General features: G+C 44.1%; 1 protein-coding gene and 1 long non-coding RNA gene across 2 annotated transcripts; both read left to right on the top strand.

The window, feature by feature from the left end:
* Window positions 1–1,101: 1,101 nt before the first annotated feature.
* Window positions 1,102–3,609, top strand: LOC149333027 (uncharacterized). Its single transcript, XR_016284921.1, has 3 exons — window positions 1,102–1,221; window positions 2,918–3,004; window positions 3,420–3,609. It is a non-coding gene; the product is annotated as an uncharacterized LOC149333027 (long non-coding RNA).
* A 3,160-nt stretch (window positions 3,610–6,769) lies between these two features.
* On the top strand, window positions 6,770–11,309 carry LOC149333026 (uncharacterized). Its single transcript, XM_089555961.1, has 5 exons — window positions 6,770–7,074; window positions 7,635–7,697; window positions 9,124–9,210; window positions 10,360–10,461; window positions 11,161–11,309. Exons 2-5 carry the CDS (start codon window positions 7,637–7,639, stop codon window positions 11,169–11,171), a joined length of 261 nt encoding a protein of 86 aa, XP_089412087.1. The 5' UTR covers window positions 6,770–7,074; window positions 7,635–7,636; the 3' UTR covers window positions 11,172–11,309.
* The last annotated feature ends 14,367 nt before the right edge of the window (window positions 11,310–25,676 follow it).

Here is a 25,676-nt window from a genome sequence, read left to right as displayed (position 1 = left end):
GTACACAGTTAAACTGTCCTTCAAAGGCTTCATCTCCTCCATAATAACTTGATTATCTGTTCTGCTACTCACTGTGTATCCTCACCCGCCTAGAGTGTCGCACTCCCGTGTATGTAACTTGCGCTTTTCCGCCCCCGTCGCCGAAAAGGGTGCAACACAAGTCTGTCAAAAGCACACAGTGAGGTGAGGAAGTGACAGTTATACCTTCTACCCGACTGCTTTCATACCGAGCAATTGTTGACAAAAGCGTTGAGGACAAGAATCATATTTCGGAGAATAGGCCGAAGAAGCAGCGCTTTTCAGCAATTGTATGAGGATTAAATATGTCGTATGTAGAAAAAAGCCACTGAGTTTCACCACAACTAATCACATCAGCCAATTTGTCAACGTGGGTTTCGTCCAGTGGTTCGCAAGAGCTGGATTAAGTGTGTGGCTAGGAATGGACTGTAATCGTAACTCTGTTGGACTGTCAAGAAATGTTGTACTGGCGTCACTCTGCGGAAATTCATTAATAGCTGTTTCCAGTATTGCGGCAGTTCGTAGGCGGGGTCTACTACACTTATTATCGGGCTATCGAAAATGTGGCGAAACCTTGTGAGAAAACTAGCATAGAAGAAGTGCTGAATGAAGCGCATGTTCAATGAACGCAAACGAGCATGAATTGCACTCCGTGCTTGCAGTTGTTCTTTTCGTGTAAATTTCTTTTCTGCATTTCGCCGCGATTTTTATCGGTACCATGGAGACTGACACCTGCATTGTTGAAGTCTTAAGTTGTGCCGTACCTGAGTGCTGCTGAAACTGCGAAGTGTCAATAGGTTAGAATTAAAAAATTTGGTCACCTCAATTTAAGGCTTCAAAAGCGAGCTTCTGGTCCGACTTATGCCGATTCATGTGTACACGTTGAAAAAAAGTCGTATTTTTGCTATCCGGTGCGAGCGCTTCCAACCCACACACCTGTTTACAGCCTGACGACCGCGACGTATTGCTTTCCTTTAGCACGCGTCATTTCAGGAAGCCGAGGTCACTGTCTTTCCACGTGCCATCTGCTTTGCTGTTTCAACAGTTTTGCGTTGGTTTCTCTGAGCCTACTGCGCACACTTTCCCACCACTAGTCTGACCTGGGTGCAACTTCAGGTTCTTTCACTCACGCTTGCGGTAAAACGATGAAGTTCCTCGCCGTTGGAATCCTGCTGTTCAGTTTTTCGGTGGCTGTTTATTCAGGTAATATCATATCGCTTTTTTAATCATCATTCTAGCAGACGCTTGCTGGTTGTGCCCATATACATAAGTCGCTAGATTCAGTGGAGCACTACAGCTCCAGTGCCGGATTACTAAAAATGCGCTATCTCCTTGAGATTCCTAGACTATGTTCTCTTTGCACATTTAATACAGAAGAATTATTGATATCGTTTAAATTTAGGACCAAGCATTGCAACCTTTTATTGGAGCGCACGAGGTAAACCCACAGGTTACACATTAGAGACGTGCATCATACTTGCTCCTTCAAATAGGCGTTAAATAGGTTTGTTAAACATCGAATCGGCTGTGATTTGCATCGTGTTGTATGCAATAAGGAGGTGGTGCACAACGTCGAAACACGCTTTTTCCCCCTCTGCATTTATTGCGATCCTCTTAAATAAAAACGGCTTATTTCTTGTCGGACATAAATAGGACACAGAAAATTGCGTCAGTAAAGGACTGTGACCAGTTAAACTCATTTTCGTGCTGCAGAAGGGGGGGGGGTTAATCACTAACCGCTTCTCTTTCTTTTGTATAAATTCGTCTTCAACACTTCATGTATGGTGTACCCCAACTTATAAAGTTGCAAGTTATCCAATTTATCACTATAACCCAGCCCAATGCACGGCAGAGGCCTTTCCCACTGACTTCCATTTAACCGCGTCCACCACCAGCTCCAGCTACCTTAGCCCTGCTAACTTGCTAATCTCATCCACTCACCTCACAGTCTGTTGCCTCCCGCTACTTCTAAACCCATTCCCTTATCTAAACTGATCATCATTTATCTACTCCCCGCATGGCATGTCCTGTCCATGTCCATTTCACGTTCTTGAGATCAGCTAAGATATCATTAGCTAGCGTTTCTTCCCTGACCTACTCTATTCTCTTCTTGTCTTTTAATTGGACACTGTGGATAATTTAGTTCAAACTTGCTTTCTGTAAAAATATCCTGCAGCTCTGTCCGGCCTTGTTCACGTTTTTCAGACAGCAAAAGGTGCCTTACTTGCAGAAGACGTTGGTTCGAAAAATTGTCTTCAATAACGACCCAAGCTACTGATGTCAAGAGCGAAAAGACTCCGTCACTGCCGTTTGGAAGTGAACGGTGCTATAGTCTGCTCTTTGGGATTCACACGCAAAAACTGCCCTGATGAAGCACAGTTTGTGTGCGAAATCGAGTGTTAGCGGCGACAGCAGTATTTAGTTCAACTTCCTTTTTAATTTATCAAAGCTACGTTTTCGATTGAAGTGTTGTCTTAGTCACTAGCTCGCTACAATCTATCAATGAACGCTATCTTCAATATTTCGTCGATGTCCCTTTAACCTTAAACCTTTAACCTTTCTTTAAGCTTTGTGTGCGTCGCTCGATGCTCAGGGCTCAATTCAATTTCAAGCTTTTTCTTTCCCCTTATTTTGTCCCGCCAAAGGTTAGCACTGCCAAGATTGTACTTTTGCACAGTCTCATGCGGAGAGGTGCTCGTAATTGATAGCTTTGACCTGAAAGCAGCTCTCAACAGCACTCTACGACATTTTTATTATCCTAATACTTTCCCACTCAAAGTTCAAATTTGCGATGACTACTTGTGGCAGATAGATGTATCTTCTTAAAAGTTGTATGCGCATTGATTCAGTGCCGGCTCACTAACGTAGGCGCTAAAGTAACGTATTTTCCCTGGCATAGGTGACCCGGAATGTCCTCTCGTAAACTGCATCTCTGGATCGAAGGTGGCATGCTTCATTACGACAGAAAGGTGCCATTGTTTTTGTGGTAAGTGAAAATAGTAGACTGTATTCTTTCATAGTGATATCAGTTGAAGGCTATAGTAGACAATGAATTGTTAGGTGTCGCCACCTCGCAGAAATATTAATTTGACTTACGAACCGAATGGTTCTAGGACTTCACAACCTGTTTGTTATTAAACGTTAAGCGCTTTCACTGGTTCTTGCGTTCTTGTTCTAGCAAACCGAACGTCTGTTAACGCCATGCATGAATGCAAAGGAGAGCAAAAGTGCTTTCTATTCGTTTTTTGGATCCCAATCTCCAGGCCTCTGTGCTTGCAGCTTCAGCGGCAACGTTTTTTGCTCTGCACTAGCCAGGTCTACTCAAGTTGAAAATAAACGGTGTTGCCCAGCGTAGCACCAACTTCGGCAGCTCTTTTACTCATCTATTTTTAATTTTTCAGTAATGAATCAAGACCCCTGTGACTACCTGGTCCAAAACTACTCCAAGAATTGTTCATCATCCGAAGAACTCAAATGCTCCACTGAGTTTTCCACATGCAAGTGCCGCTGCGGTTAGAGTACGAACATTCGAAAGGAATATCACGGCCCTAAGTATAATTTAGTAGCAACACTTCATTTTGCGGTTGCACATTTTATACCCGAACGCAGCTCTTTCTCTGTAGCGCTTGATCATTGAAATCTTGTGCTAATAAACTCTCTTGTGACAGTGTTTCTTTTCTTTATATTTTCGTGAGCAGAGGAAGGAAAATCCCTTTAATTGGGAAGTCTTACAGGTATGCTGCCGGGCGGTACTACGATGAACATGTTCAAACTTTCGTAGGACATTTTGTTACCATACGAAATTGCTGTGACGAACGCATTTTTAATTGATGCCCTCAGTTTCCAGAACGCGCTTAGTCAAAAGAGAGCTTTGAAGCATGCGGGTGAAGAAAGAACCATCTTGGACACAAGGAAGCCGTAATGAAGTCAGGTTGCCATCAATGTGCGATGCATTCCTTCCGCCCCGAAGGGTGTGTTGTGACGAGCCTACTGGATCGCGGACGATCCGCGCTTAGCACTCAACACGTGACCCAAGCGTCACTCAGAGGAGTGACCGTGAGCCTCCTGCTCCTAGTCGCACCGGGCGCAGCATGCTCACTGGGAGGAGTGATGTGAGGTGACTGAGACGACTGACGTTTGCGCCACGTCGTAAACTGTCAAAAAGGGTCGTGTGTGATCCGGTCGGCTAGTCGGAACCCACCTTAAAAACCTGTTAAATGGTACAGATGGCGTACGGGATTAGATATCACAGGCATTATTCGCGAGGCTATCACCTGTCACAAACATTATAGTATTGTTACTAAGGACGAGAAAGTGTGGGTTAATTTGGAGCTACCCTATTTTCTCCTGCACTTTAACGCCACTATCAATAGAACCGGAGACATGTGTTGTTCACGCGTTTTTTTTTCTTCGCTTCAGTTTTACGTCGGTATACTAAAAAACAAACCTTAAAGAGTTGTGGCCTATACTATTAGCACCAATTCTCTTTTTCTTGCATGTGACACGATATTTGCTTTTTCTTTCACCTTTTGTGGTATTTCTATATCTGGTTTGGGCCTTTTTTGTTTTGGTATATATTTCGCGCCTTCTTGTGCACATGTTCCGCAGCTACCACACGCAGAAAGTAACGTAGAACAGGAAAGTGTCTTTTAGGCACGGGTTCTTCTACTGAGCTTGCGGTACATTTCTTGCTTTTAATTTACAGCTGCACAGTCATGCCCTTAGGGTGATCAGTCTTGAATTATGAATATGTGAAGAGCTTTGGGCCAGCGGTGAAAATATTCGCTGAGAATCTTTTCCAAATAAAATGAAAAATTAGAAGGCTGATTAAATTCTTCCAGAGGGGCGCTGGTAATTGTAATTGCTTGTGCGTACTATATTTCTCTACTATCAATCCTTCCAGTTGATTAGTGCTGACGCATAGCACACAGGTGCTTCCGATCCTTCAGTGCACTGTTGTTCTGCCTTTTTTTTTCTCTTTTCTCGGCATTACCTTGTGTACTGTGCGCTGTCAGTGAACGCCAAAGAACACCAGGTGGTCGAAGTTTTCGGGGGCCTTCACTACGACGTCCCTAATAGCTCGAGTTGCTTTCGGACGTGAAACCATCATAACAAAAAATGAAACTTTGCGACTCGCACGCAAGAAGTTATGGAACACTCAGTCCTTCTATTAAAGACTGATCGAGGTGCTTGGCTCTTAATCTAATTCCGTTGGAAAATGTCGAAAGAAATCGCAACCCCCCCCCCCCCATGAAGTGTATGGTGAGAGCAGCTGAGCAGCTGTGATGTTCAACTTCATCGCATTTTCATCTGCGCTTCAGAAAGTAGTCTCCTAAACGGTTTTCACAACAAATATTGTAATAATATTATTAATATTGTAGTGAATTACAAGTAACGCGCCTGAACTATTATGAATGCGCCTCAGGTTGCCTCGATGGCAGACGAAGAAGTTGACGACGAAGTGTGCCGGCGCGCGCGGCTCCAGCTCTCTGGCTGTGTAGACTGACTGTGATTTTGCTGCCGTCCGCTCAGCTGTTTGGCGAACTGTATAGCTGAGGTCACTAGTACGCGAACCCCCTTTCAATATTAATAATAAGAGCGTAATCTATCATTTCCACTGTCCATTACGTGGCGTGTTTTTCTCCGAGTTGCTGATCACTATAGAAAATTTACCAAATCTTTCGATAGACATTGATTCTAAGATCTTGTTTTCTAATAGACGACGAAGTCCTTGGACAGTTGTACTTTATTATTAGTGTCCATTGAAACAAATTATGTCCCAACAGTGTTGAATCAAACACTTATTACATCCAACTTGCAAATACAGGTGTTTGTTAAGGATATATGGGTGGTACTCCATAGGGTGGTAGTTATAGGGTGGTACTCCAGGTTAAATGACAGATGCGATGTTCGGGCTATATTAGGCTCGTTAGTAGAGGAATTTGGTTCAGTTTCGATCAGTTTGGAATGAAGTCGCACAGTACAAGGACGGTTCAGCATTTCGTCTCCATGGAGCCGGAGCATCCGCAATTGGTGTTCAATACTGCAACGCTGAGCGCAGCACAGTAACTCCGTAATTATTCAGCTAGAGCAGCGGGCCTTTCAAGAAGCTAATTAGCGGTTGTGAATAGATGTTGGGCTAAAATGGACTCTAACATTTGGACATTACATGAAGACTTGCCACATTTTACTTCAAAAGTAACATCGGCTGGTTTGACGATGTTTTCACGGCCTTGATTCAAATGCTGCAGCGCCAGCTTGGCCAAAGACCGCTACGGCACAAGATTGTTGTTTTGCCCTTGGAGGAATGACCGATTTTTCTCTTTCAAGCAATACACCACACTGGCTGAAAGAACGATTGTATTCATCGGAAAACCGGTGCGTACCGGATGCCACTAGAGGTATATCTCGCAACTCTCACATACGAAACGGCCGCTCAAACTGCTAGACCCGTTCTGGCATTTCACTGCGTTCCATTTCTTTCAGTGTTTAGTAGTCTGCTTTGGCCACGTGTACTAGCTTATGGTTTTTTAACGTCCTTTATCTAATGCACTGCCTCTTTGCTTTTCATAGTTTTGCATGTACGCCGCCTCTAAACCGTTCAGTACGCAAGGTTCTCCCTTTGCCGCATTGGAACGCATAGCAAGAAATATCGATAGACAGCTCGCGTCTCGCGTTTCCGAGCACGTGAGAGCGCCGCCATACCAAACTCTCGCCACGTCCGCTCGGAGGTTCACGTTGCAAGAAAAACAATATGAAGTACCGCCCAGGCCTGCCGCATCCGCACACGTCAAGATAACGGCAGAGGGGAACGCTTGCAGCCGCAGATTTAAAAAGCCCACGTGCATGCAGTTTTTGCTCTTATCTCATCGGTGCAGCCACAGCTGGATTTAGAGGCTGCAAAGTGAACAGCGTGTTTCAGTTGCACTCTCTCTGTGCACCGAAGCCAGCTACTGGTGGCGCTACCCCTTCTAGCCGACACAGCCTTGGAAAAGCAGATCCGACTGTATTTCGCTCTCGGAACGACCATTTCAGCACCGCACACTGTGACTGAAGGTAATTGTACTTCCTCCCTTTTCTTTATAAAGTGCAAATGACGCTGCTTTGTTTTTTTTCCTTGTTTGAAGCTGTTTGGACGCGCTTTGCCTCTCGCCGATTCCTTGCATCCAATGAAAAGAAATAACGGAACTGTAACGACAGCTGGTCGCTATATATGAATTTATTTAATTGCCGTTTCATATCTTCATTTCGTTTCGGAACGCGAGATAACCTTCTTACTGCTCATGCGCGGTTGCAGCAATAGAAATCCTCTCAATCCATTCCCCGATCAGAAAAAAAAAGAAAATATGCAGATTTTAACATAATGATAAATTTCTTTCGTGTATTTGAATTATTCTTTTTTATCTTCACTACACAGAACTTTTCGTGATGCCTTGTAAACAAAGCGTGATAGATACACCTGGCTGCATGCTCTGAGTTCGCATATTTCAGCTGGTTGTGTACGGAGAGTGCACTTCGTTTTCCTCGGTGGTGCCGGGGCGCCTCGCAATGTTACGTGAACATGCAAAGGGAGCTCGAGTCTGACTAAGATCCATTGCCTCTTATGTTCCATACAGCAATGGCCGCAAAATTCTTCGCCATGGGCGTTCTCCTTGCCTTAGCGGTCGTCGTGTTCTCGGGTAAGTGTACTGTGTTCTCTTAAAAAAAGCATTGCTAGTCCGAGCTTAATTGAACACAATTCGTACTCTTATATTAGTGGTAGTCCGTGCTCTTGATTAGTACCTTGCAGCAAATTACGTGCGAAACTTCGCGGTGGTATACGCTTGTCATTCGGGAGAAATTAACGTTCGGGCTCAAACTTGTCAGAGCGTTCGAGCAACGTGGACGCAAATGAAACCGAAATTGCGCAGCAGCTTATGGCTCTCTCATAACGTGCTCGTGTCTCCGTGCCTTGCAGGCCCGCGGGGATTCATTTTGCACCGAGAGCGGACTTTAGAAGCTAACAGCTTCAGTGAAGTATTGGTTTCCTTGTGATGCAGTGCGCCGCTGAAGCATTCTGCCGCAGCTTGGCGCCGACAATTCCTTATTAACTGTGCACCCTAGAACCCCTTGCTTTGAGGTCTGCACTGCGACTCCATTCATGCATGCACAGAGACCTGCGGCGAGGAAGTTTAAGTAAAACGGATTGATGTACGCGTTTTCATCTCTACGACAGTAGGATAAATAGTTAAATACAAAAAGACTTTTATTTCCAACTTAAATAAGGAGTAGTTGAATTAAACGATTTCTTTTGCCAAAATGTCTGTGCATTTCATGGCAGCAGCAAGTAGACGCTGGCAATTATTTCCAAAAGAAGTACAATACATCACTGTGTGCAAACTGGATGCGAACGCAGAAGAAAAGGAAACACATGGGAAAGCCCCTTTGGCGAAAGTGGGAGGATATTCCATCCAGCCGAAAAAAATGGAACAATAATGAACTTTTCTGAAAAACTGCACGTGTAACTGGAATTAGGAAGGAGCCGTGCTGTCCTAGAAAACTACGCGCCTGCGGGCTACTGAGGGCCTCGCTGTGGGCTCTAAGTATACAACTAAGACAGGTATATTTCCATATTTTTTTGCATAGGGGATGGGGGTGGAAGTGCTCGCAGGTAGTGAAGCGTTCAAGAGGGCGGCCCTCCTCAGAGCCCACCATATCATCTTGGACTCCCTGCGCTGACGCAGGGGCTTTGGCATTCGGCTGTTGATATCAAGATCGTGCACTCGATCCCTGCCGCAGCGCCTGCCTTTTCATGGACGTCAAATATACAAAAGCACTCGTGTGCTGTGCGATGTGAGCACGCCCATTAAAGAACCCTAGTTGCTCTAATTTGTACGGAAACTGCATTAAGGTATCCCTAATAGCCTATATGGCAATTCCGGACGTGAAACACCACAAATTAAAATCTATATCTACAAATCTCTTGTGGCTCTTCTTCTAGTTGCAGCAACCTGCAAATCTAGGACTCCATACGCTCTTAGGATACGGTCCTGCACTCCTAGTGGATGAAGGAGATCAACCTGCTAAATAAAAATGTCATGTCGATTTTATCGTTTCTGCTTCTAGAGGAACCTGAGTGCCCTCAGCTGAGATGCCGAGGAGGACAAAAAGTTGCTTGCTTCATTGGGGAGGACCGCTGTCAGTGTAGATGTGGTAAGTGGTGCAGTTTAACGCTTTTTCATCAAGGAGAGGACATGTTTCCAAGTGGGACTAATGACATCGCTCTGTAGATCGAAAACCGTATTGAAGGTCAGAGTATTTGATGAGTTGTGGCAAGCTCAGTTAATGCATGAAGTATCAAGGACCCAATTGAATGCGTACAAAGTTCTGAATAGTTGAAAATATTCCGAACAACGCCTAACTAGTGCTGTCCCTATCCGGGCTATAAACAAAATACTTTTAGAAATGTTTTTTATGCCCAAGCTACTTTTTGCCGATGAAATCATATACGCGTAGAGGAGCTTCGACTAGTCTTGAGTAATGTTTGGCTTGCAAGCAACAACAAAAAATGCTCCCCTTCATTGTTTTGCTACAATATCTTCAACCCAAACGTTCGTGCTTTGTCTTGTCCGGACGCGCACTCTTATGCCTTGAGACCCAACCGCATGCGACGTCGCTTCTTCTGCGAACGGGAAGGCATCTCTTTGATTGTTAATAACCTGTGGAATGAAGTAGAACGTCCCAGAAGGCGGGGCACCGCGGTATGAGCCTGCTGAAGCGCTAGCAATCGGACTACCTGTGCCAAAGACGTGGTATTTACTGCAACGCAGTGGAGTGTCCTTTTATGTGAAAACGTGAAAATCTTTAGATAGTCTTAGGTACAAAATATTCCTCATGAAGTCGCCTTTACTTTACATGACGTCCTGACCTTGGGTATTAAGAGTACACTAATGCGTAATATTAACGATCGTATCTGACAACATCGATAATTTTAACAGCATATCGTTCTATTTATAATACTCAACACTCCTAAATGCAAGCGAAGATTGTCTGTTTCGCGGAACTGTGATGAACTATGAACTATGATGATCTTTTCGCAACAAACGTTGGCTGTCTTTTCCCGCGTGAAGGCGTTGTTTACGTCGTTACTCAATTTTTCAATTAAGTCAGCTGCAAATTTTGCGCTTGCAAATGAAGCAGCATTAGCACGTGACTTTTCCACCCGCATGAAAGTCTCAAAAATTTGGACGAAACTTTCTGAGTTATTTAAACACTATTTTCCTTAATTACATGGCTGCTTACGTTAGTCGCAGTCAGTTGTTTCCTACGGTTCCACTTCTTTCCTTTCTACAACACCTGCAGTCTCTGACGAAGACCCCTGCACGTCCTTGATCAACCATGCGTGTCCCGAGGCCCACACACTCAGCTGCACTAGTAAGGACATCACATGCAAGTGCAAATGCGGTAAGTCGAATAATCGCGTTATAACATACAATCGATAGCAATGAAAAATACACTCCTAGAATGTCTTCCTCTATTCATGAGGTGTCTTGTGGCCTAACTCTATCTATAAAAATGGTCATTGGAAATGGGTCGAATGTTTTTTTTTTGTTTTTATCCGGCTGATTCTGTGCCCCGTGTCTTTGTTTCGTGTTTCATTTTGGCTCTCAGAGGCAACCATAACTGCTTAGACCTAATCAACCACCGCGAGGCAATACGCGTGTCTGAGTTTGGCATGTAGAGCAGGAGATCCGCGGCCTTATCTAAATGTTCACTAAGGGAGCAGGAAAACGACCTCGTGGGATGCGGTTAGCAAAAATTTTGCATGGAACGCACAAATGTTAAGCTTTTTTCAGAGCCTTGGAGTGCTTCCTATGTGAGTCATTCCTCAGTATTTAAAATTTTTGCCATCTACGCCTACAAAAGAACTCTGGTTGTGATAACATGTTGTCAGTTGTATTTCGAACTCACGCATCCTAATTCAGAGAAACGTTGTATCCTTCTCGGCAAGCTGCTGTAATTACGAGCCGGAAATGACCACAATTTCGTAATGCGAACACTCTGCCTGTATAAAAGAAATTTACCCCTGAAACAAGCCTAAAAACAATATCGTTAATATTCTGTGTTTAATAGTGACCTCGTCATTGAATGCTTCATTCACAGTTCTCAAGTAACGTCCACCGGCGCAGCGACTCCACTTTTTGACTCTTGGTGAACAACTGGTTCTTTTACTGCGTCCTATTTCTGCGACCTTCACAAGCAGTGCCCAAACGTAAAAATGCAAACAATAAAGGATTGAAACATTCACTGTATTTTCATGCGTACTGTATATTGATGAAGCTTTAGCGCGCACCATAGTTGGACAACACTTCCAAGACCCACAAACTAGCCATAGAACTCGTTATCTTCATAGGGTACGATTATTTACTGAAAAGCAGCATGGCAACCATGTTAACCTTTGTCTTAAACAAACTGTGGAGTGATTCTCAGCACACCTGTGTACACAATAGTGTAGAGGTGGATCAAAAAATTTGCTGTGGCTTAGCTAAGGATAAGCCTGGATAAGCGAAAAGCTCTCGCTGCTTTTCAGCCAACTCCCAAGCTACCACTTCTGGATCGGTGTTTATCCGCCGCCCGAGTGTTGCTTCTTCTCCTTCTATGGCGAGTGTTCGCGCCTGTTCTATGGGCAAGCGCTCCTTTTATACCTCTCCTTTCAAATGCGCACTGCGCACGGCTGCGGTGAAAGGTCAAACGCTGAACAGAGGGTCTCTCTCTTTGACTAAAAATGCCCTACATGAGGCACACACCCTACCCACGGCTTCACTCAACTGAACAGATGCTATGCTCCATGTCTGCCGCATGGCATCACTTACCGGCTTAGGATCCCGCAAATCCGACTGTTGTTTCTTCTTCTTCTTCCATGGCGAGTCTCTGCGCCTGTTCTATGGGCAAGCGCGCCTGTTATCTCACACCTTTCATATGCGCACTGCGCACGGCTGTGGCGAAAGGTCAAACGCTAACCGTCGCTGCCTTCGCCAAGGAAGCTACGAGCATGGAACGTTCGATGCAGGAACGGAGTGCTTCGAACATCTCGAAGCACTTGTGTGCCAGGAGAATGCTACCAAATATATCTTTACAGAAATAGAGCTGCCTCTTAGTTTCCAGTATAAGAATTTCCGCTTGCAGAAATCACGAAAAGGTTAATAGATTTTAGTTCATAGGTGCCAGAAGGTGATATTTATCATTTCAGTTTGTGACCCTTGAGCAGCCTGGCCGGGCACGTGCCTTTTCCTTGTAATGCTGCGTTGTGCATCAATTCCTGCCTATTATTGTGTTGTTTTTTGTGGTTTTTGTTCATCTTCTTGAACCTATATATATTCCTTTGCTTCTTGGAATAAAAATTCGGCAGTTGTCAGTCAGCGCTTGTATTGTCTTCTTCTTTTGTCAAGTCTTCCATGTTGTTTTTAATATTGTGACGAAGACGAAGCTGGCAGTGGCGCGGGACGGAGCGCTCGCGCTATGCCAGCGGCCATTAAATCATCTCATAGCCATGGTTTACCACGTCTCATTCTTCGACTGGCCGCCGCGTAACATTTGGTGTGAGGTGCTGGGGTCCCTTCATCGCCATCCTGGTCACGGAGCTTCGGCGTCCTGGGCCTGCCGTGGACGTCGGCCGTGAGTACCTGGTCAGCGCCGCACGGCCTTGCCCCAGCCCGCCCGACCTGAACCGACCTCGACGCTCACCCCAGCCCCGTCCCCCGCCCGGAACACACTACACGACGACCCAAGACCCGACGGACCCAAGACCCGACGGACCCAAGACCCCACCGACCCAAGACCCCACTGACCCAAACGTGAAAACACCGTCCCCCTGCCTCTGCCGTTCGGTGCGTCCAGAGACCTCGGCCGTCAGCTCCTGGCACCCTCCGGCCCGGATGCTTCGTGGACCGGGACTCATTCTCTCATCTTTTTCATCGTGGCGGCCAGCACTGCACCATCTTCTACATATTGTTCGATCCTTTACTCAAGACCATCGCCATTTCGCCGTCTGTTCGTCACCGATCGGGACGATCGCTCGGAGGCCCCGGGTAGTGTGACGAAGACGAAGCTGGCAGTGGCGCGGGACGGAGCGCTCGCGCTATGCCAGCGGCCATTAAATCATCTCATAAACATGGTTCACCACGTCTCATTCTTCGGCTGGCCGCCGCGTAACAATATGAACCTTCAACAATAAGCCCAGTTCGCCACACTTACGCAGGAGTTTTTGCTTGCTGTTTTGTATTTGCGTTCAAGGACAAATTTGAGCAACCAAAAAAAAAACTTCTTGGTTTGAAGCAATGGAAATGATTGAACATTTCGCCACGGAAATGTAAGAGTTCGATTGTCCTGCCACAACGGTGCAAGCTGCCAGCGGCGTCTTCCTCACGACAGATTTCATATGGAAGTGAATACAGGGCATTATTCAATATATTTCGACTGGCCCCCATGATACATCTCGGCAACTGTAACGAGACCTTCTGCTGCCTTTGACTCGACTCAGGAGAATAGAATGCATAAAAGCGCGGCACACTTCTTTGGTGGCCTGAGACTTCAGAGACTCTTCTGCTGAACCGTATTTGTGAAAACGTAAATATGTTTGGGTCAATACAATGTGAGATTGAGAAGCACAATATATGTGCAAGCATGCCTTTCTAAACGCTTAGCAAGCCGCTGAAAAAGGTGTTGTCGGCGTATTAGGCACTGATCTCTTAAAGAGAGTGCAATTTTTGTATGTGTTCTCGCGGTGAGGTTTGAAATTTTATTCTCGATACTCAGCTGCCACCTCAGGTAAGCATTTCTAGTTGCTTCGCTCATCTCACTAATCCAGTACTGTCAAACCTCCATTCTTTGAGGTATGGTTTATGATTTACATTATGGCGTGTAACATCCAGAGCCACTGAGGCTATGAGGAACGCCGATCTAAAGGGCCCCGTAATTTCCGGCCACCTCTTATCTTTAACGTTCCCGTACACCGCATAGTAGATGGGCCTCTAGCGTTTCGCCTCTATCGAAATGCGACTGCCGCGGCCGGCATCGACACCACTCTAGAGGCTGTTTTTTATACAGCGTTGTTATTGCGAAGGGTGTTTTACCTAAGACTGTATAATTTTTAAAAATAGGCGTTTGGAGTTAGCAGAGCACTTTTGCCCGCATAACACTTTCAGCGGCAAAGTACGTCACAAGACCTCTGAGACGTTCTAAATAGCAGGCTGGTTAACGATATTCAATAGTTAACTTTATAACTTTTACTGTTAGGTTCATTAATTATTGAATGGTGTTTAGTCCAGCGCGAGTAATATCCATATCAGTTTGTAGAATTTAGAAAATGCGGATACCCTCGGCGCTTTGGCCCAACACATTTTGGCTATTTGGACGAGTTACGTGCACTGGAGAGGTTGCTTTGACTGGATGCTTCTCGAAAGCGCATGTATTTTGCACGGTACAGGCAAAAGTGGCCACAGTACCGAGGGTAACCGCGTTTCAAAAAATAATATGAACTTATACGGATATTGCTTACGGTGGTCTACATGCCTCTCAGTGGTTAAGGAGCCTAACAGCAATAGCTAAGCTAACCAGGCTGCTAGTTAACATGTCTTAGCTTAATTCTGATGTACTGCACCGCTGACAATTCTGTGCTGAAAAAAGCACTTTTCTAACACAAAAAAGCTATTTTTAAAAATTGTGTAAAGTATTAGTTGAAACGCCTTGTGTAATACTGAGACACTACTCAGTTGTGCGTGTTGTGGCTATGGGTATGCGCGGCGTTGCAAAAACGTTGCTATATTTAGTACAGCCCACTGATATAACACACGCTTTTGCCTTATATTCTTGCAGTTAATCATAGAAAGCAAATATTTTGTTCTTAGTTTTCTGCTACCGACCCTATTATTTGGCGCTACCTCAAGCAAGTATACACTCCATCGTGAAAAGGAAATAAAACATAACCAAACCTTTATTAAATTAGTATTAAACGTATGATGCCCCAGTCACCGATACTAGACTTCTGAGGAGCCTTTATGACCTTTGCGTTTTGCTGTAGGAGTTCAATTAAGAATTAAAATATTCTACAAATGTGCCTCCGCCGCTTAAATATCAAACAGTAGTCCTTGAGGAGAGGTGGATATTATCTTTAGACATCTCCACATGCTCCACCTTAGAGATTAGGCACTACTGATGGAGAAGCGTGTGGTTACTACTGAATAGCCTTTTACCACATCAGAGGTATGATTGTGGCATACAATTTAGAATTTCAGTCTTATACGTAGAGCTACACTAGTTCGCTTTGGTAATTGGCGGTTTACCGAAGCAGGTGTTACGTTTCTTCGCGATAAAAAGTAATCCATTTAAGTTCTACGCGTTCGCTTGCTAATCCCTTATTAAAGGACTTCAGAGCACATTTTAAACACTTCTTCCAAGTCATCTCAAGCGTGTGGCGCAGATCCTAAACTTATCAGATATTTGAGAAGAACAAAAATAGTAATTAAACAAGGTGTTCCTCAAGGCTCTATTCTTGGACCGCTATTATTCTTAGTCTATATTAATGATCTCTGTAGCATCTATAATTCCCCTAAACTAATAATGTACGCAGATGACACGAATATTTTCTTCACTGCACGTACCCTTACAGAGCTTCAGGAGATTGTTAATAAGTATATGGAGTCACTTTCTGACTGGTTACATGCCAACAGGTTACAGTTGAATACTAATAAAACCAAATATATTATATTCGCTCCTATTAACAAGCCAATGAAGAATGATATTCATATTACCTTTCGGGGCACTCAGTTAAAACAAGAGGTGAAGCAAAAATTTCTGGGAGTATGGTTCCAAGAAAATTTGTCTTGGAACACCCACATTGATAATCTTGCTCTGGAGCTCAGTAGATCGCTCGGCTGCTTGTATAGAATAAGTTCACTTATACCACTGTGGCTTAAAGTTTCTCTTTATTATACTCTCTTTTATTCCAGACTTTCCTACTGCATTTTGGTTTGGGGTACAACCTCTAGTAGAAACTACCTCCGAATACTAAAGTTTCAGAAGCGTGTACTTCGCTTACTTGAAAGATATGCAGGACACCCACAAGACTTACCAACAGGTCCACTGTTTGTAAAGTATTCTCTGCTAAGAGCTGATGAAATTTATTGCTTAAAGTTATTGCAGTATGTACAAAAACATAAACTACACGCATTTAGCAGTCCCGCTGAAACACACACGTTCGCCCTTCGAAGGCAAGAGCGCCGAAAGCCTCGAACACGCACGAATTATGGAAAACAACATTTAAATTACCAAATTCCGGTGCTTCTAAATAAACTTCCAGATGATGTCGACCTCAACAAATCGATTAAGAAAAAAACGTTCAAAACAATGGTTATCGAGAAAGAAATTTGCTACCAGTGACTTCTCTCTTAAAGCCATATGTAGCGTTTGTTTGTAAAACAGTGCTCTTTTACTGTGTGTTGGATGTCGCCTTTTTCTGTTTTTTTCCTCCTTTTCACATGTACATATGTTCGCCACGATGATTGACCTTTGCATTTGTGTTCATATGTTTTTTTTTTCCCCCCGTTCTGTCACATCTACGACAAGAAATCTGTTTTATATATTTTTGTGCAGTGATATGTACTAGATCCTCTATGACATAGAACTGTGTAGAGTGTAACTACAAATGTGTGTGCTGTTTTCTTAAATTTCTTTTCTAATGTTGTCGAAACTGTATGCGGAGGGAGGGCCTCGTCAGGCTAGTAGCCTTTAGCTCTCCCTTCGCTTTTTCCTTGTATTGGAAAGAAACCAATAAACAAACAAACAAACAAACATATCATTCACGGCCGCATTTAGAGGTGTTTAGCCTATGGGGCACACATTCGCGAAGTCCTTCTTGAAATTTCTTACCGAAGTTATTATTGTAGACCAGTTCAAACTAAAATACTGCGAAGGGTTAGTTGATTTAAATTTATAATGCGGGCAGCTATCTCTAACAAAAGAAAGGCCAAGGAATGAGAAGAACGCGAAGCTGTATATGAAGATGACGTTTATAACGAAATCACGATTATTTCAACATTAAAAAACTGAACAGCTCACCTGGTTTGTGACGACTGCAATCTATGTATTTTTGCCTCTTTCCAAATTTAGCTTATGCCGCAACGTGTCCAAGAGATCTTAAGCGCTGCAAAGAAGACGAGAAAACGGCATGCCTGTTGAAAGAATCTTACTGCCAGTGTATATGCGGTAAGAATTTTATTCCTGCAGCAAATTTTGGATCATTGTACACGAAATATGCAAGTAATGTTCATTGCTTCACTCAAGACTTTTTAGTGCTGGCTTGACCTACCGCATTACTATGTTTCCAATCTCGAAACAGGAAACTACCTTGCAGACAAACTGGGGCTGAGAATTCTTGAGTGCCACTTGCAAACTTTTCCATACAGCATTACTTCTTTGTAAGAAGCTGATATGTGGCTTGTATTTCAATGTGACTACATGATTGGAAGAGCGAATATATTTTTCGAGTAAGAAAAAAGATTAATGAAAGCTATTCCAGATAGAGGCCAGAAACTTTCATCCGAATGGGTAATATGTGTTGAGCCTCGCACACAGGAAAGCTGTGAGAAGCTCCTGCTTAGTCAGAATATTTAGCCATGTACAGCGTGTTCAAAATGATCTCTACAGGTTTCATTAAATTAGGCACTGAAAGCTTCGTGATATCCACTTCTGCAGGCAAGTTATGCGGCCACATGGACCAAAAAGGAGAAAAAAATTCCCATTTTGAGGCACCTACTTAAAGAAAATCGTTGAATTTTCACAGGTTCCAGCATGCGCACATCTTTACATTGGAAACGAAGAGGCAGCCTTGTGAGGACGCAATTTCATTTGTACGATTCGCATAGCCCAACTTTCATTCCAGATTTTCGTATCCAAATTTCTAGATCGATCAGCCAAATTGCACAGGCAAGGGAGTGCTAATTGAGGCGAAACTCGTCCCGGCTTAACGCGGCGTTTCGTCCGCCAACGGCGTACACAGACCGCTGAAGCAGAAAACTGTTTCCCTTTCAATTTCGCCGATAGACATGACTCAACAGCCTCACGCAACAACTGCGACTCACTAGAGGAAACTAGTGTAGACTGCCACCACGTCGAATGCGTAATTATATTCAATCATTGCAAACTTTTGGGGTGAATGTCTTGGAACAGGCGTGCTCAGAAGAATTCTACTAAATGTAGTGGGCAAGGAAGGCGACTGCTTCTGTTTTTCAAATTTAAAAATTCACTCTGCCGTAGTGGGTAAAAAGTTCATTAATGAAGTTATTTGCTTGGCTACCGCAAAATAAACGTCATTTTCTTCCTGGCTGCATAACTTATGTGTAGAGGTAGTTTTCAAGCATCATTCAGTGCGGAAATTGAAGAACACACTTCCGCTTAATATTGAACAACGTGTGCATTCCTGCATTCCAGATACTGTTTTTAGGTTTATCGGGATTTAACGTCCCAAATCTACTCAGGCTATGAGGGACACCGTAGTGAAGGGCTCCGGAAATTTCGACCACCTGGGGGTTTTTCACGTGCACTGACAACGCACAGTACACGGCCCTCTAGAATTTCGCCGCCATCAAAATTCGAACGCCTGGGCCTCCATACTATTCTGAGCTGATAAGAACGTTAACAGAGGCGCCCACGATCATTTTTTGCATGTGTAATAGTACTAGCCGGCAGGCTAGTTCGTCGCCACAGCCCAGCGCACTTTTCGTCACCTCTGCTTTCTGCATTGCTGTCGCGCTTTATGCGCTGTACGCGCTGCTCATGTTATTTTTCCATGATGAAAGTTACGGCTTTTGAAATTATAAATGCGCCAGAATATAACAGTTTCGGGTAGTTGGCGCATTTATGGGTATGAAGTGAGCTAACACAGCACGAACAGAATAAAATGCGGAGTAAGAGTCTAAGGGCTACACAGCCCAAGAGAAATGCCACACGGACACGTGAAAAAGGATATTAACTGTTTCGAGTTCCCTTGTTCTTTTTGTTCTTTGTAATAATAAATTTCAGCGAAGGAAATATAAAGAAGAAATTTCTGCGATTCGGGTTCTGAGGAAATCGAAAATTTAGTGCAGTTATCTAGAGCTTTAACAAAACAGGAATTGTTCGAAGTAAGTCTTATTTGCTGCGGCGCGCGGTTTTCCGTATTACAGACCGCATGCGCGAGGCCTTCCACTCGATTCCACCCGCGCCAAGCGCTCAATGCGAGGGGCAGTTTACGGTGTATGAAAACAGGTTGAAGCTCGGCAGGGCACAGAACGGCACTGTGCTCCATTCGGCATACTGGGAGGGGAAGTTTGGGCACGAGAGGGATCCGATGGAACTCGTAAAATATACCATCTAGGACAGCTTAGTGGAGTTCTGGTTTATATTGGAATGGAGTTATTGGAGTTATTATTGGAGTGAGTGGGGTTATTATTTCAGTTAGTGGAGTTATGGGCTGATAAGTGGTGGGAAGGTTAAGAGTGGATAGCGCAGTAAATTTCTCGTTGCCGACAATTCCGTTGCTATCAGGAGCTGACACATCCGTACCAAAGGGAGCAAAAAGCGGGAAGTGAAAATACAGCTGAAGCTTGTTGGGGATAGTGCGGCGTTTCAGCGGACAGACGGAACGCATAGCGTCCGTCTGAGTCTGTGCACCACATATGGTATACTTAAGGATCGGATGAGTTGGAAAAAAGACACTATTCCACGCAAGGTGGGGAGACGCTTGAAAGTTGTGCCAGAAGAGAGTGAGAAAAGGAAATTAAGGTTCTAAGTGAATTTTTGGAGGAAGTCTTTGCACGTGCTGTGGCTTCGGTGATACGAACAGCGTCGAAGGACGCATCTGTGTAAGAGACCGCACCGGCATTGGGGTAAAAGCTGCGAGCCTGGAAGGGATTGTTGAGAACACTGGGTAACATATGTCTAGGAAAGGGGCGAAAGAAAAGTTTGATTAGCGGGGTGTTTCTCGGGCTGGCAAGTGAAAGGTTCCCCTGTGGAATTCCGGCTTGCTAAACAAGCCTGCGCCCTTCTCTTCATAGTCTGGTGGAGTTTACTGTCAATCAGGAAGTGCAGATGGGCGGTGAAGGGTTCGAAAAGATTCTTAGAATCGGTTGCGGTTGGAGGCGTGTCTACGGTGAGATGCAGGAGAAAACGCGAACTGTCTCAGCGTAGTAGCGTACTGCTGCTCAATGTACCATTTTTCGTTATTTCAGTCAAAAAGAAAACCGACTGCAGATATGCATGGAAAACATTATGTGGCGGCAGCTGGTGGCCGAGAGCCGCCAACTGCAATGAAGACTGCATGTGTAATTGCTGTAAGTGTTATTTCATAATAATGTAAAATAGACCACACAAGTCTGGAGTGAAATATGCAGAGACAAAAGGCACTTCGTTCAAGTTAACGTTTCCTTGATGAGTTGTTCCACGAAATGTTCATTTAGTTTGAAAGAGTTCGTACAGGCTTAAGATTTCGTTAAAAACGGCAGTTTATTTGGCAAGTTTTTGGCGGTTGGCAATTTTTGGCTGTTTTTAAAGACGTCTATATTGACTAAATGTTGAATTTACACCTTTTAGGTAAAATGTTGAGGTTAGTGTAGAATTGACACAGTTGAAACGTTGTGGAGCCGCCACTTCATAGTTCTAAGTTTACTAGTGGCGATCATTCTCAAGATGCCTACAGTCAGCTGAACTACGCTTGTACGGAGGCTCAGCAGCAAGGACAGTCCAAATGTCAGCGATTTTCTGCTTCACATTTAACTCGCTGCTTTTGCACTCAGCCACTGCCCCCCAGAAAGTGAGAAGCTAAGTGTCCATATCTCATTCCAATCCCGAGCATAACCTGAGCTTGCACTAAAAACATTTTATTCGGCTAGAAAAAAAACAAATAAATAAAAACTGTAGTCAAGGTAGATATCCCGTCTATTTAACGACGTCAGCAGTAATTCAAGAAATCTCCATAATCAACCAGATCGTCGGATGAAACAAATCGGCTAGTTGTGGTCAGAAAGTGGGCTACAGCTGCCCTCGTCTTGACGGGGTACATAGTTGTGGCCACTCGCAGGCTGAGAATAAGAGCGGCGAGGACGACAGTGGTTTGAAGTGTCCACAAGTACGGAATATTTGTAATCGCGCACCTCATATTACACAAAGAAAAGAGCCAAATATCGTGGGAACGGTGTTTATCGGTAAAGCTCTCACTTCCGTACCAGCGTATTTTGCCGCTACAAAGGAGAAAGAAAAGTACAAAAGCAAAGTCATCGCCATGAATCAAGTGTGTGCCGTACATCTGGAGCTAGTGCGATTACCCTCGGTGCTGTGCCTCGGAAAAATTTGCCTTTTTTAACTAGTTACGTGCACTGGAAAGGTTGCTTTGCCTGCATGCTTTTCGAAAGCGCATGTTTGTGGCATGATTTAGTCAGATTTTCTTGAGCCACAGCGCCGAGGATAATCGCGTTTTCGAAATTCTAAAAACTTATATGGCTATTGCTAAGTACCGGCTACAAGTATCTAATTGCGACCAGTAGCCTAACTCTATGGTTTTAAAGTTGATTATCAGAAATTAGTTCAGCGGCTAACTAGCTAACATGTTTACACGTTTTCTGATGTCTGTCAACGCAGGTATACATGGGCCGCAGAAGTCGCCTTAAAACCTCAAAAAGACTATCTATAAAAATTCTGGTTCACCTTCCCTGAAACAACCGGTATAATTATAGTTTACGAGAAAAGCATATCACTCAGTGGAAACATCAGGCATCACAGACGCCCTACTGAACCTTTGTGTAAAATAGGCATATGTTAATGTATTGGAAAATATTTATACAGGACATAGAGAAAGCAATAAAATTGCAGTGAGGGAGGAAGTTTGGACGAAAGACACGAGTTTTCCAGCGCTATTAACCGCATGCGCACAGGAGGTACTCTGAGATATCATTACACAGAGACAGGGATAAACATTAATGCAAATATTTTACTAGCCTGCAATTCACTGATAGTGTTTCCTTGCTCAGTAACTAAAGGGACGAACTAAAATGCTTGATCGTGGACCTAAACAAGGGCAGCAGAAAACTGGATATAAAAATTATGAAGAAAGCCAAAAGCAGTGTTGAACAGACTGGGGTGAGAACAGCAGTTTACGATAGGCAGCTAAGGGCTGTTAGCGGCAGCTAGTAATCGCAGATCCGATCCACAGCAGTAAAATAGCTAGAAGAAGGAGAATAGTGGGAGTGGAAATGGTACAAGCTCGAAGAGCAGTAACGGCGCTACACCAGTGTGGCTCGAGAGTAAATACACACCACCTGTATTTTAACGGTTCCTACATAGGATGCAAAAACGCGCAGAATTATTATGGGTTGAACTTAAAAAGGGGACAACAATGCCAGGAAAAAATAATAGGCGTAACATTAAGAGACAGTAAAAATCATAGTGACTTAGGGTCAAAACGAGAGTTAGTGACACACTTTTAAAAAGCAAGAAGTAGTCATGGGCTGGGAAGTAGTCATGTACTGTGAAGGCGAAATATGCGATGGTCGTTAAGAGCCCCGAAGTGGATTCCAAAGGAAGTCAAGCATAGCAGGTGCGGCGGAAAGACAATTTGTGGATCAGATTCCGAAGTTTGGCATATAGCAGGGACCTTTATTCTGCAGTAGGCTTACTGAAGCTGATGCTAATCATGATCTGAATACATTGTTTTAAACGGTAATGACATAAATCAGAAAGCAAGGCGCGAAAATGGCTCATTTATGAATGCCAACCGCCTAATTCTAGGGGTTTTGCACATCACCCCCTTCCGTTTGTTTTATTAATGGCATTGATCACATGCCTCAGAGTGCGTTATATCGGGATGCACATGCCTAGTATCGGACGGGGGGCACAAAATTGTCCATCTCATATCATGTATAGGCTTTCTAATATTACATTTGTTTTTTCAGAAGAAGGTGTCCTGCTACCTACCCAAAATGAATTTTTCATCCGAGAGGCTTCGGATTTGCAGCTGAATTCCAGAAACAACGCAATTTTTTGGCAAGGTATATCTGCGGCCATCCAGTAAAGCATCTAGGAAGGCAGAGGAGTGCTCTCTAATAAAAAATTTCATTTGCCGTTGCTTTGCTCAATATGCAGAAAACGGCCCCGCCATGGTGGTTCAGTGGTTACAGCGCTCGGCTGCTGTCCCGAAAGACGCGGGTTCGATCCAGGCCGCGGTGGTGAAATTTCAACGAAGGCGAAATTCTAGAGGCCCGTGTAATGTGCGATGTCAGTGGACGTTAAAGAACCCCAGGTGGTCGAAATTTACGGAGCCCTTCACTACGGCGTCCCTCATAGACTGAGTCACTTTGTGATGTCAAATTCTCATAAACGAAACCTATGCGGAAAACCACCACAATTTTTGAAGCCTGAATGACAGAATTTTAATGTCTAGTCAAAATGAGAATATCTTTTAACAGAGGAACCAGTTTTAGCCTACGCCTTCATCTCTCTGTGTCCGAAACCTCTATAAAACTCGGGAAAGGTCACAGTGATCCGGCCAGTCTTCGACGTCCTTAAAGGGGCTGCGAAACACTGCTTTGGGGGATAGCGGCTATATTTCAGGTGGATTCTTTATGTCACACAGACGCTGACTTAAAAAGAATTACAGGAATCGATGCACAGGAACGGGAGTTAATAAATGAAGAAATTTCAAAATACAAGCAAACAAAACGCTGCCCTCAACTAGATTTTGGCGAGGGTTCCCACTCCTATTTCGCTCTCCGAATGACGGCCTCTGGCGCAACCAAGCAAAACAGCCTGCCAGAGCACGTCGCGGAAGTTTGCACCCCACGGTTGCCTGCTCTCTGCAACTCGTTCTTGCTGAGACTGGCAGCGTCGTTTCCATGCCAGAGCCCCTGGTGGTGTATTTTTATTTTACTTGCTGTGCAGGGCTTTTATCTAAGACAGACGTTTTTGTTGATCTAATATAAAACGCAGACAGGGGACAAAATGTTTCTCTATTTATTCAAACATCTGCAGTATATTTACTCTTTGTGCAATCATCAAGCTCGCGCCAAGTGATGTCATATCCGCTGCTGAAACCCGCCACTGTGTGGGGACAACATCAGAGTCTTGAATTTGTTTTTAGCAGGACATTAAAATATTAAAAACGTAATATACCCGGTATTACCGACGTTAATAGCACCATTGTAACTCACTGTATGCGATCAACAGACAAAACAGTCAACTAAGATTGTGTTGCTGGGCCCCTTTAATGGGGTCGCCGTGCAAAAGTCATGGCATGCGCGGTGAGTGAACGACGAAAGTGGCAGCATCAGCTTCCGTTAGGTCACAAGTTTGGGTGGCCGTTCTGACGGGCATCGTGTCAGTGGGGCGCAGCTGCGGTGCAAACTAGGGTGGAAGGACTTGCAGGCTGCGGCTGGCCATAGGGACAGTAGGTTCAGCTGTGTCTTCTATGCGCTGCTCTATTTGGTCAGCAGCACACTGCATGGATTTACCCAGCAGCTCCACCAATTTCTCACGACTGAAATATGTAAGCACAATCAGCCGGCTCGGCAGTAGTCTACGCGCACGCATACGCTTCTTCCTCGACTTCCAACGAGGGAGCAACACCATGACATCGGTGCAGTTCGCCTAATTATTCTGACAACATAAATATTCGCGTGCTTCGTTTTTTGGAGCAGAAGAGACTTTTCGAAAGATATGTTCTCAGCAGAAAGGCTGCTATAACTAAATGCAACAATCCTACAGTTAAATATTTATCGGGGTGTTCATTCAGCAACCATACTAAAACGATCGGTCTTACTTTTTTTGGAATGGTAGTTTTTCTTGTTGGGCAGCTTCCTGCTAACATCTGAATTGTAAACAACGGCCGCACAATTACATGAGACTGCTATTTATTATGGAAACAATGGCTTGTTAATTACATTCACAAACATTTTTTTCTTTTGAATTTGTGTCAGAAACTTGAGAATGTAACTTGGTGAAAATTGTATAGCAGATCCAGCAGGTTCTTCGCATATTATTCGTCGTGAAAGCAGGCACGCAGCTTTTAGTTTGTGTCAAATGCTTTGCAGAACGCGTACATTGCTCATTTAGCACGTGCACAATTTCAGCAACGATCAGATTTGAAGTCCCCAAAGAAGTGTAAACCTCCTTCCATAAAACGCTTTCATTCCGTGCTTCAAACACTTGACGTGGCTAATATCGGAAAATCTCCCAAACCAACTCCGCGTGGTCAGAGTTGATACTCGAGCTGCTAGCCAACGATGATTTCGACGCATTCTAAGCCAGGGAATAAGTGAGCAGGGCCTGAGGCACCAGTCTGCTGCTAAGCAGCTACTAAAACCTTATGAAAGAATTTTATTCATGCAGTTCTAGTAAATCCCTGATCCTGGTAACAGAGCTTACAAAACGAAGCTGTACAAACTAACAAATAAAAGATTTAAATATAATACACGATGCAAAAAATATTTTTTACATTCATTTCTTCCATCAATCTGACAGAAAAAATTTTCGATAATAAACTTATCGCTGATTGCTCATGAGCCGGCGAAACGCAGAACACTGCGTTAATTCGTACGTGGCGCGCTTTCTCATGGCGGGCGCCGGCCCGTTCACGCTATGTCGACGACGCTGCTAAC

This window comes from Amblyomma mixtum, chromosome 8, assembly GCF_055824585.1.
Source record: "Amblyomma mixtum isolate Tamu chromosome 8, ASM5582458v1, whole genome shotgun sequence".
NCBI lineage: Eukaryota > Metazoa > Arthropoda > Arachnida > Ixodida > Ixodidae > Amblyomma > Amblyomma mixtum.
This window is presented reverse-complemented; position numbering and strand designations above follow the sequence as displayed.